This window comes from Periplaneta americana, chromosome 14, assembly GCF_040183065.1.
Source record: "Periplaneta americana isolate PAMFEO1 chromosome 14, P.americana_PAMFEO1_priV1, whole genome shotgun sequence".
NCBI classification, from domain to species: Eukaryota; Metazoa; Arthropoda; class Insecta; order Blattodea; family Blattidae; genus Periplaneta; species Periplaneta americana.
Window position 1 is genome coordinate 79,520,172 of NC_091130.1, and position 13,038 is coordinate 79,533,209.

Sequence of the window (13,038 nt, forward strand, 5' to 3'; positions counted from 1 at the left end):
GAGTGAGATTGTTTCGAGACTGTATTAACAGTCCTGTAAAAATAAGACAACATGTTTGAACATAAATTGTGAGTACATGGAAAACTGACTTTTAATGCAAGTAAGTTCTGATCACACACACACACACACACACACACACACACACGCACACACAAAAAAATTCATTGTACATTTATAAAAGGTTAATAATATTAATAACAGTCGGAAGATGATTTTTAATACCTTATGCTTTTCAGAAATAAGACCGTCTTTTCACATTTTAGAAGACTATTGCCATGCTTCAATTGAGGCATGAAATTCCAATACCGGACAGTTCTAATTTCGATAAATTTTGAGGACCATCTTAAAGGAGTACTGAACCAAACAAATATTTTTTCATATAAAGTAGAGGATGTGTAGCTCATATCAGTATTGAAGACCGCAATTCGAAATACAATACCGTTCTCAATCTACAAGGCACTAAAGCAGATGTTGTTCGCTGCAATGACGTCACTGTGCGATAAGCGTGGTTCGTCAGCCTCGGAGGTAAAGCCTCGTTCACACATTTCAAGTAACGGCTTGAATTCAAGTTTTAAGTGAAGTTGAACCCCTTTGTACTTTTTACTTGACTTGAAAGGACACTTGAAACAACTTGAAGGGTGTGAACGTCACTTGATAACTTGAATACAAGGAGAAAATCGCGGGAATTTAAATTAACAGCTGTTTTAAGAGCGTTAAATTAACAGCTGATTGTTTTTCTGTTCTACTGAGAACGTAAAAGTAATAGGAAAGAATAGTAAGTGAAATAATGACCAAATATTTGAGTTTCTGAAGTTGTATAAAACTCACGAAGGGCTGTAGATTATAGAAACTGTAAAGTTTCGTGACAGAAATGCAAAGGAAGCTGCCAACGAAGGAAGAGTTCATTGAAGAATTGAACAGCAGAGATCTTAACGTGGACACAGATGAAATATGAAAGAAAATTAAAAACCATTAAACTGTAGATGGAGAAGAAGTGAGGAAGATAGGCGGGATTAAGAAAAGTGTTGCTTGAAGGGATGACATTTATCGGTCGAAACTGGCATAGTTCAATGTGGCTGATAGATTTTTTTTTTTTTTTTTTTTTTTTTTTGGAAACTGTAACAGTTTCAAGATGATCACTTTCAATTATAGTTAATCAGACCTGCTTATATTTTATTACATTAACATTAAAAATTATTAAATATACTTGAAGATTTCACTTATTCTATTTGTATTAGTCAATGGTCGTGTATTTCTCTTACTAATCTAATTCCTAACCCATACTGAACAACGCATCTTCCATTTCTTCAATATCTTTATCATTTCCTTGGCACGGAGGCTTGCTACTACAGGAATTCCTAATTGCACAACTTCCATCGACGCCATTTTTCCTACTTGAAAACAAAATAACTTGAATATGTCTGAACTGCGACTTGAATTCAGGTTACTTAAAAAGTGTGAACGAGGCTAAGACAGCCGACAGCTAGCATTTCAGTGATTGTTGGTTTTGGCTGTGACAAACGCATGCAGGAGAGTTCAATGTTATTTTTATTGCTGTGGCTGTGAGTAAATGAGTCTGTGGTGTGCACACAAAACATTTTCTGGTGTTTAATTATACTGTAACATTACTGAGGGACTGAGTGACATTGGTGTGCATACTAAACATATTCTGGTGTCTAATAATTCCTGGCTGACTGGTGTTGATTTGCGGTAACAATGCCTTCTTGCAGTGTTTACGGCTGTACTGCAGGGTGGCTCAAAGAAAAGGTAACCGAAATGCTTGTACCACACAATATCACAACTATCGTACAACTAAGTGTCCTACATGTCTTCCGTCATTGGCTATGACTTGTTTCATGCGCTCTACCATTCTGGTAAGCATAGAATCACACTGTTCTCTTGTTAGGTTGTGCATAATTCTTTCGATGTTTCCACGTAGAGCGTCTAGAATACGTGGGACGTGTATGAAGCATTGTTCTTTCAATATTCCCCACAGAAGCGTATCACATAAAGACAGATCAGGACTAGGTGCAGGATACGGGAAGTCTGATCCTCTACTAATCAGTCTACCAGAAACAACTCTTGCAGTAGGATTAGATTTCCATGACCAGTAGGGTAGTTGCCCCATCTTGTTGAAACACTTGCTATCCCAAATCAAGATTATTTAACTCACAAAATGTTATCAAATCCCTTGAAACGTTCAATAACTTGTTGTCTGTATACGTTTGCATTGACATTTATCCTTTTTTCCATGTTCGTCTGAATGGAGTATGGACCAATGATGCCATGGCTGGACGCAGCAGCCCACACTGTTACTTTTTCAGAATGTAATGGTCTCTGTTCACACTCTTGTGGTTTTTCTAAACCAAGGAAACGACAGTTTTGTTTATTAACGTGGCCACTTAACAAAATGTCACATTCGTCAGACCACCACACATTGCGGATATAGGCAATTGTGATTGGTAACAGAACCTTCATTCGAAACATTTCCACTCATTGCAGAATTGTTTTTTTTTTAGATGGTGGTGGTTTATGAAACACACCTTGATTGAAATAATCTGTAACAGAAACAATAAAAAGGTATGTTACAAACTACATATTATACGCTATTTTATCATTTCGGTTACCTTTTTTTTTGGGCCACTCTGTATCACTACCGGGAAAAATAAAAATATTGGTTATTATTCTTTTCCGAACAAGGATAAATTCCCAAGCTTATACAGGAAATGGATTTTGTGTGCAAAGGGAAACAATTTCATTCCCACATCACGTTCGGTAATCTGTGGCATACATTTCCGAAATGAAGATTTTAATCAGTCAGATATGATGAAAAAAAGGCTTCTGCCCGATTGTAAATTTAAACATTCAGGAGTGAATGATAATGCTATTCCATCAAAGTTTGTAGGTCTTGAATAAAAAAAAAATCACCGAAAGAAAGATATTCTTCTTTCATAAGGAAGAAAATTGTTTCAGACTGATTACAAAGCCATAAGCCTGACACTAGCATCACATCAGAATGTGAGACATCTGAATTTGATAAAATAGAAGATGTGGAAATGAGCATCCATGGAAGTGTTCAATGTGAACTGGGACTTGAGACGTACTTAAGTATTGCAAGTGAGCCAGAAGAAAATAGTGGTTACTCCGACATCGATTCTGACGAAGACATGTGTCACTCATGAATTCAAGAAGGTTCCACTTTAAGCCATGAAAGAAATATGCATATAATTAATCGGTCTGAACGTTTAAATTTATTTTCAAGTTTGTACAGATTAGTTTAAAATCTTTATATCCTTTTATCATGAAAAAATTCGTAACTAGAATTTTTCCAATTTTGGAAATAGACATTCGGATTATTTGTTGATTGTGATTCGCGTTATAACACGTTTAATATATAAAATATAATAACACTTTTAAAATTTCACAGTTTAGACGACGGAGAATAAAATTCCGAAACAGCTGTACTGCAAATTCAAGGTACATTAGTCCTTTAACATTTTAACACTGTGAAGGAAGCACAGACACGAAGTCCAGTTTTTAATATCCATTTTCTTACGTCCATTACATAAAAGTCCTCTAAATTATGATCAATATATGTCTAATTAATTACATGTCCACTTTATTTTAGTCCAAAAACTAACTAGCCCAATGCATTATGTTCATCTCAAATGTTTACGTCCACTTTACATAACCAATTAGCGGGTCTAGGGCGTTTCGTCACAAATGTTTTGTCACCAGCTAGTATAATCATTGGTAGTTCGTCACAGTGAAAATTTGGTCACAATGATTTTTCGTAACATGTGACATGTTCGTTACAATGACAACTTGGTCAAAGTACTGCTTGCTGCCAATATTTATGAATGAATATTGTAATCTTAAAAATTCAATTAATTTTTTTATGTTTTCAATATATAAAATTAAAAAAACCCTAGGTTCAGGTGGTAGATGTTCTCGCCTAACTTCAAGTTTTCTTTGTATGGACTCTTTTTAGGAAGTTTCAAGGCCTCACTGGATATCCTAGAAACGTTTTTGGATTGTGTGGGCTGGAGTCACTGCCGATGTGCTAGCCGTTGCTTTCATCGAATTGAAACATTCTGTAGCTTGAATCCGTCCCCGGTCAGAGGCATGGGAATGGTCAGTTGGTTCAGAGTCTATTCTTGTCCTGTCAAGTGATGATACCAGCATTGATGTTCTCCGCGTAGATCACAGCGCCATACGATACCTTCCTTTTGAATCATTCGATGTTTCGTATATATAAAACCGTTGTATGTAAGCTTGTCACCACCACGTTTACTTGAAGTTAATCTTAATTGATTATCCATCACGAAATATTAGAAAAAATATAGCACAAATTTTGTTTGAATGGTATGTTAAACCGAAACTGTGAAAACGTTTATACAAATTTTGTTTGAATTGAATGTGAAACCATAACTTCGGAAACGTATTGTTGTACAAAATTATAATCTGTTACGAATCTCCCGGTAACGAAATACTAATGTGTTTCGAATCTCCCGGTAACGAAATTATAATGTGTTACGAATTGTCCTAGTGGCGAATGCTCCGGATCCCCCAATTAGCTACTCGTCCTCTGCTTCTTCGTCTTCATATAGCTTCAAACGATAACTAATAGCTTCAAGGTAAGGAGTGATGGCACGTCTTCCTTCTAGTGGTTGTAATTGTGAACAATCTGTTCTATCGTCTTAAATTTATCAGGTACGATCATTTAATTGGATGACGCAAATTCCGATTCCCGCCAAGCATATGGGCTATAACAATTTAATTGTCCTTTTGGACCTTCTTAATGAATTCAATTAATTTCTAGATCAGTGCGTGATGTATGACTGACTATATGTCTTTTGGAATCGATTGTGTCATCCTTTAAATACGTTTGTTGTATCATGTTATCCTGTCATAATCTGATTATAGTCTAAGTGTTCCATTTTTCAAATGGAAATCTTGCTGATATTTCTGTTCTTCCTCGAGCATGTGTTCCTCTTATGAAGTTCTTTCTATAAAGTGTAAGGGGTATAAGTGCCGTCCTTTTCACAGTCGTCGGGACGGTCTACAGGATCAAAAAATGTCCCTACAACATAGGGTCAAAACTTGATAGTTTTCCCAGAAAAAAATTATTTTCTTATTTTATTCGCGTTATACTGCTTATATCGTTAGTAAAATTACGAAAACAATTGCATCAGTAGGTATATCTAGCAAAGAGTTAATATTAGTTTAAATACATATTTGTGTGTTCCATTACGTCTTCGTGAAATTAAATAAAATTGCATGCTTAAATTTGTTAATATTCTGGCTTGAGAGCGGATGACAGTTCGGTACCAGGTATTCGATAAACAACTTACAATGTCACAGTTTAGGAATATCATATGTTATTAATTTATAGAGAAAGTCGTCGTAGTTCAAGTGAGGCAAGATGATGTACCGTGAATGTTTTCCGCAATGAAAGTTACCTAATCGGCGAAATTTTGTAGCGGTTTCTTAACGGTTATTAGCAACTAGAAGTCTCTTACCTCGTTTCGAAAATCACACAACCAGAAATTTGTTTAAAAATGATACTGCTTTATAGTAGCGGGAGAGATTAAAATGTTGCATTTAAAAAAATGTTCGTGAGATTTTGTGCAGTAAACCATTACTGCTTTTTTTAGACGTATAATTAAAAAATGGACCAATATTGTTAAATAAAATGGACATTTACCATAGAGTTCTATTAATGAGATTGAAAGTTTGTATTTGCTGTTCGTTTTATGTAATCAACGGTCCGCCCCTGCATTAGAACAGAGCATCTGTTTTGTACCGGTATGTCTGTATCCTCTTGAGCTGTACCGTGTACTTGTAAACTTCCTCTTCCCCACCCAGCAACGTTGCCAAATGCCTAATATTGTAAACTTCAATAATTAGTTAAAATAATATTGCAATTATAAAAAAATTGTAAGGACACTTTTTTCTTCCCTATGACATGAATAATCATCTGTTAAAATAATGGCACTTAAATCCCTTACACCCTGTATATAACGCTAAATCCATCGCTTCAGACTCAATATTATTTAAAGACTATCAAAAACAAGGAGTTGGCATTATTTGTCGAATTTAATTTCTTATACGTGGATTTTGTTGTTCGATATTCTGAATAAACAATGAAACAGAAAGCTTAAGAATAATTATAATAATGATGCATACACTGTACTTGTGCAGTAATTTTCCCTCGTGAAGTTCTTCCGGCCTTAACTCTGCCTAAATAACTAGATACACACATATGCATTTCACACATCCCGCGAGTGGGCATATACAAAAAGTGAACATAATATGAAAAGTGGACATAAGTATCTGTGGACATAAACGAAACTGGGCATAAATAAAAGTGGACATAAGTATCTGTGGACATAGGTCACATGGACCCAAAAATGTGGACATAAAATAAAGCGAATAATAATAATAATAATAATAATAATCCGAGGCACGACAGCCCATGAAGGACCATGACCGGGCAACCGGCTGCTGACCTCACGTCCACATGCCGAAGCAAAGATGGACGATCATCCAACCAGAATGGAAGTATCGTGTGGTTAGCATAATGATCCCCCCCAGCCGTTATAGCTGGCTTTCGTAACCGGATTTCGCTATCATAGCTCCCCAAGTGCACTACGATGCTGGGTGGGCACCGGCCCCATACACTGGCCGAAAGTTCATGAGAAAATTTCTTCTCCCATGAGGACTCGAACCAGTGCGCATTCCCTAACGGGAATACTAGGCAGGATGCCTTAGATCACGACGCTACGACACGGGACGAATAAAAATTGAAGTGGACATAATTGTGTGTGGACATTGGTGACATGGACATGTTATCATTGGACGTATAGTCCTGGAAGCCTGTGAAGATTTTAAAGTTACATTATATTTTATATAGCTCGAATTATGCTGAAAGGAAACAAAAGTTAGGTTAGATGAAGTTAGATTAGTTAAGGTTAGCCATCATTTCCCTCACTAAATGCTTATGTTGGCAGCAATGACACATCATATTAAGATTAATTTTATTGTCGGATGCCTTCTGGGAATTGATACGAAAGAAATATGTCTGTAAGAGAGGACTATGTGGGCTTGAAGAGTTGCTACAGGCGTTGTCTTCGTGGATGTAACTTGCTCTATTGAGATATGATACAGATTTGTATCTCTAGCCCAGATCTTTGAATGTGGAGGGTGGAGCAGTACGCCAGAATCAACAATTCAATGTTAATTTCTTGTGTATTTCTGTCTAGTTTACAGTTCGGCTGTATAGTGTGCCCACGTCTTAATGACTTCATAAAATGTCAAGTAAGGACTTTGAATAACAGATAACCGTCAATGTTTCAACTTTTAGTCAAATTCAATGTTGCTCAGTCTTGATTTATTTGGCTAACAGCTGTTGTCCAGGTTGCATTTGTCTCAAGATGGCGCTTCTTGGTTGAAAATTCCAACGATGTTATTCCAATATTCTGTTATTATAATCATACACGAAAGCTCCTTGTGTGTCCCATCCACGTCCGAAGTAAACATTGTCATCTCCTACTACCATGAAGCTGTAGCCAAAGTCATTCAACTCGTTGGATTTGAAGTGAAATGTGTGGATTCTGCGCACTAAGAACACACATTCCTCCTGTGCTGAGCAAGTCCCCATGGTCGTGTAAGCTATTATGATTAACGCGTCGGTTGTAGTAATGGCCCTTCTTCGCCTTGGAGTCGACTCAACATCGTCTTCAGCGAATTGTTTCGTACATCGTTCGGCTCTGAAACAGGAAAAGTAATTGACAAATGTATTTATGAATTCAAAATTACTGACCGCCAGGGCTGGGCAGTATTATCTTGAAATACAGACGTGGACAAATTATTAGACCAAATTAATTATATGTGCAACCAAGCTGTATTTATCGGTAGAAATAATGAACAAAAATGTATTTTGCACAGATATAATGAAAAGAAAATTGAGTCTTGAAGTTACTAATATTTTGTGAACATTCCCTTATTCCTTATTAGCCGTACCCGTGCGCTCCGCTGCACCTGTTAGAAATAAATATAAAGTAATTACTTAATTAAAATAGGACGTTTGATCCAGGGAACATTCGTTTTTGATAGAAGGATAAATCGTTTAACATGTTACTTAATTGAAATTGTAGTTAAATAATTTCAGTGCGGTCATTTTGGTCCAGAGAGCACTCGTTTGTTGCAATGACAATTCCTTTAACATGTTTCTTATTTGTTATTACATGCAACCATAGTTTAATGAAGATTGACATCTCATTTAGTTTTAATGTGTATACTTCATATTACTTGCTATATGTTTCCATTGAATTATGGTAATAACTTAATTTTAACCATTGTTTTCTACGTCTTCAGTAAATGGCGCTTGGCCCACCATGGTTCTGAACCCTACAAATAACTTAAATAGTGATAAAGCATAAACAGAGATATGTAATTATATTTCTTTCTTTCGAAATTCACGATCTCCTATGTACCATTGCCATGGAATGAATACTCAAAAATTTTATATTTTGCACATAGGAGTTACTGCAGGAACAACAACGCTATAATCTGAGGCGGCGGTGAAAATGTATTGTATTGTTATTTTAAAAGTCTTATATATCCTTAAATTTCACTCAGAAGTTACTGTAATAACATTATAGAATTATGTCCATCTAGAGAAACTACACTTTCCAAAGGTGAAATAATAATTAAACAATTAATTAGCTTTCGATATTACTTCATACAAACACAGAAACATTTTTTGTAGGCAATGTTTAATAGCTTTCGATTGTTGATGTCCAAGGCCCCTTATAGACGAAGTCATTTGCTTTTATTTCAATACAGCACCTTAGATGGCATTGTTATTGTAATTTTAAAACTCATTTATCTCATTAAATATCAGTCCTATCAAAATTTTTCAAGGAATAAAACTTATCGCAAATTATTTTTAAAGAAACTTTGTTATGTAACATTTTTGACAAAAATCAATAATAAGCGAAATATTTCGATTTATTTAATTCAGGCCCCCTTATAACTCCCCTTTTAAATAATGTATTTTGAATGCCATATAGACTAAAATCTAAGTTACAACGAACTTAATTTACATTCCAATTTTCATCGAAATCCGGTCAGCCATTATCGCATGAAAAGGTAACAGACAGACAGACATACAAACAAAAATTTCAAAAAAGCGATTTTCGGTTTCAGGATGGTTAATTATATATGTTAGGACCAATTATTTTTGAAAAATCGAACATTACCAGAAAAATTTTGGCTACAGATTTATTATTAGTATAGATTAACAATTAAATTTCAAATAGGTTTGCTGCTTTAGCAATTTCCGACGAAGCTGAGAAAGAGTTAGATGTTAATGGCGTGTGGGACAATATCCGAGATAATATCAAAATTGCAGCTGAGCAGAGCATAGGTTATCATGAAACTAAGAAAAAGAAACCATGGTTTGATGAAGATTGTTCCATTGCGGTAGAATAGTAGATAGAAGGAAACAGGCAAAATTGAAATTCTTACAGGATCCAATTGAGGAGAATAGAGATAATTATTTCAATGAAAGACGGGAAGCAAGTTGTACACTTAGGAATAAAAAGAGAGATTACTTGAAGGAAAAAGTGAATGAGGTAGAAACAAATAGTAAGAATAAAAACATTCGAGATTTATACAAGGGTATAAAGGAATTTAAAAATGGACATCAGGCAAGGTTAAACGTGATCAAGGATGAGAATGGTGACTTGCTTGCAGACTCTCATTCAATCCTTAACAGATGGAAAAACTATTTTGAGCAACTACTAAATCAGCGGTTCCCAAAGTGTGCTCCGCAAGTAAGTCTCAGGGGCTCCGACCGCGGATGACAAAAATTTCTGCTTCCATCTAGTCTCTAGTGCGAAAAACGTAAGCTACTTTCATCAAGCGAAAAGTGCTTTCTCAGAAAGTAGTTTGATTTCTTATTGCTAGATAGAAGCAGCAATAATAGATCTACTATAGTCATCAGTAGGGAGCGGATTTTTATGTGCTAAAAAATTTAAATATATTTATTTTTTATGTGCTAAAAACACGAAAATATTTGCTAAAATAAAAAAAAAGTATTTTTTTTTTAACTATGACAAAATACCTTACTTAGCTTGAAAAAAAATGTTACTAGGTATTCACCAATCACACTTAAGTATCAGTTGCTAGTAGTTGTCCGAGAATTTCAGTGAACAACAAAGTTCATTTCCAAATTCTCTATCATAAATGCATGCCCATTATCTCTGAACAACGACGTATACTGTGAAAACGATTTTTCCACATCACAGGACGTCAGACGAACATATTTAAAGAGAGGAATGTCACAAACACCTACACCATCAATTTCACCTACAGGCACACCCTCCAATACTAAAGCAACTTTACACATTTTTTTATATCCCCTGTTTTGCCGTGAATGCACACGTGAAGCAGCAGCAATATGCTTGTTTCCAGACAATGTTGTGTTACCTGAGAGCTCTGATCTGCACTTACTGATTTACCACATGTTTGGCAAAATAACACTTTTACGTCGGTAGTAAAAATGTTTTTAAATTCATCTACATATTGCTGTAGACGCGATCTTAAACTCGACTTGATTTTAGGCATCTTAAGAGGCTAATATACACACGTCTTAATGTAAAAACATGTTTCTGGCTACTGACTGACAATGTCGGAGAAAAGCTTCCTATAGCGACGCCACAACGTCTACACTACGCAGCTTATGCTTATGGTCCGACAACGGGGAATCACAACAAGATGTATTTCCTCACTTCATAGGCACGAGCGAGAGGCGAGAGATTTGTTTAAATTAAATAATGTTTATACCGGAGCTCTTATCCGTTGTGTTTCACAAACAGAGCGGGAATGAAATCATCTTCAGCAACAATAAACATTCCTAAGTATGTGTTGCAAAATCTCTCCTTCTTGTCCATGTTAATTTATTCTCATATAATAACACTTGATATGCTACCTAGCAGTTCTCAGAACTTGAGGCGATACTATTACAAAAATGGATTACGGATACACCACACAGCCCATAGAAACACGAAGCAACCAAGAATTCTTCAAAAAAGTTACGTATTTCTGAGTGATATAATTGATTTAGTTTTAAAATATTTAAACGTTCTTGTAAAAAAATTATTTAAGTAAAAAAAATTCCAAAATTTATGTGTTTATAATAGTTTTCCTGAAAACATGTATTTACATATTTTTTGTGTGAAAATATGTGTTTTTATGTGAAATAAAATTCGGGTTTTAAACTTGAAACTTGACATTCGGAATTTTTAACTTTGTTAATTGTGTTTTATCACATGCAAGAAAAATATTTAATTACATAGGAATCCGCTCCTTAGTCATCAGTCATCAACCAGTGCTCAGTCAAAGGAGGATAACAACAGCTGTAACCTTACTTTCGAAGAAGATGGTGCGAATTCTTAGGGATTGAGTTCAGAATATGCTACACATGATCCTGCTTCAGAATTTACGATGCTTAGTGTAGAGGTACAGAAAAGGAAGTAAAAAACGAAACTATTGTGATTCATATTTGGATATGGGATTCACTAAGTTTGCTGATGGACGTCGTCCACAGTGTGTGATATGTAACAAAGTTTTGCCCAATATTTCTATGCTCCCTGCCAAGCTTAGGCAGCATTTCGAAACTCATCCTGACTTCACAAATGAAACTGCAGACTACGTCAAAAGAAAATGTGACGAACTCCATGCAGTTCAGACAAAAATGTTATCTCATGTAAAAACAAATAACTATAAAGCACTGAAAACGTCGTATTTGGTTAGTCATGATCTGGGTCTTACTGGTAAACCTCACACCTTTGCCGGAATTCGTATAAAACCACTATTAGTGAAGGCAGTGAAGTGCATGGTGGACGAAAGAATTGCAAAGTTGTTCTCCAGTGTGCCCTTATCAAATAACACTGTGCATTATGGGATCCAGGATCTATCACATAATGTTAAAAATATCATAATTTCCTGTATCAAAGAAACGCAATTTTTGCTACAACTTGACGAATCCACGGACGTTGCCGGATTAGCTGTGCTAATGACGTTTGTGCAGTACGAATTTTGAGATTCTTTTCATGAAGATATTTTGTTCTGCAAGCCATTGCCATCCACTACAAGCGGTTCTGAATTTTTTTCCCCTGATAGATGTCTTCATTGAAAACTTGATACCGGCACCATGGTATTATTATGATGTACTTCGGTATATTATGATATGCGTAAATAATCACTTAGTCATTCAAGACGGCGCTCATCCTGTCGGATCCCGGCCACTTAGCCACTCGTAATAAGTGCACCTCTGTACATAGTGCGTTGGACATTGTGCCACTATCACATATTCTGTGACACAGTACATGAGGGTAGGTCACCAAAGGGAAAACTGAGAGATAGAAATTAAATTGAGCGGATTCGATCTTGCATCGGAACTGGAATCCGGTGTGGCTTAGTGGATAAAGTGTCAGCATGTAGAGCTGAAAACTCGGTTTCGAGTCCTGGTGCCGGAGAGAATTTTTCTCTGTTCTATCCATCCTTCATCGATACCATGGAACAATTGCATTAATGGATGCACAGATGGCGCAAAGACCGTGGTAGGTCCTGTTGCTGGCTGTGTTACAAGGATCAAGAAAGTTTAAAAAAACTGCACAAGTAGTCATTGTGTACTACACCGACACACCCTCGCAACGAAAAAAAAAATACCAGCGTTATTAAGGCATGTACTAGACATCGTCGTCTAAATTATCAACTTTGTTAAGGCACGACTTTTGCAGTGTAGGCTACTCAAAATTCTGTATGAAGATATGGGAAGTATACATAAGTCATTGTTATTAATTATTTATTACACATGATTGTCACTTGATAAGCGTTGTCTTGAGTTTTGAATGACCAAAAGAGTTTGCTAGCAGATTATTTGAATGACCAGGAATTGTTGTGCAAATTATGTTACTTAGCACACATTTCGTAAAAAATAACGAATTCAGCACATCCATACAAGGG

The 13,038-nt window shown here is 35.8% G+C and overlaps 1 protein-coding gene across 1 annotated transcript in view; it reads right to left on the reverse strand.

Moving 5' to 3' along the window:
- Positions 1–200: 200 nt before the first annotated feature.
- The window catches only part of LOC138713491 (uncharacterized), a 42,810-nt gene continuing 29,972 nt past the window's right edge, over positions 201–13,038 (reverse strand). Inside the window, exon 4 of the mRNA XM_069845654.1 lies at positions 201–7,772. Within this exon, the coding sequence (XP_069701755.1) occupies positions 7,684–7,772 (89 nt within the window). The 3' untranslated portion in view covers positions 201–7,683. The remainder of the gene's footprint in view (positions 7,773–13,038) is intronic.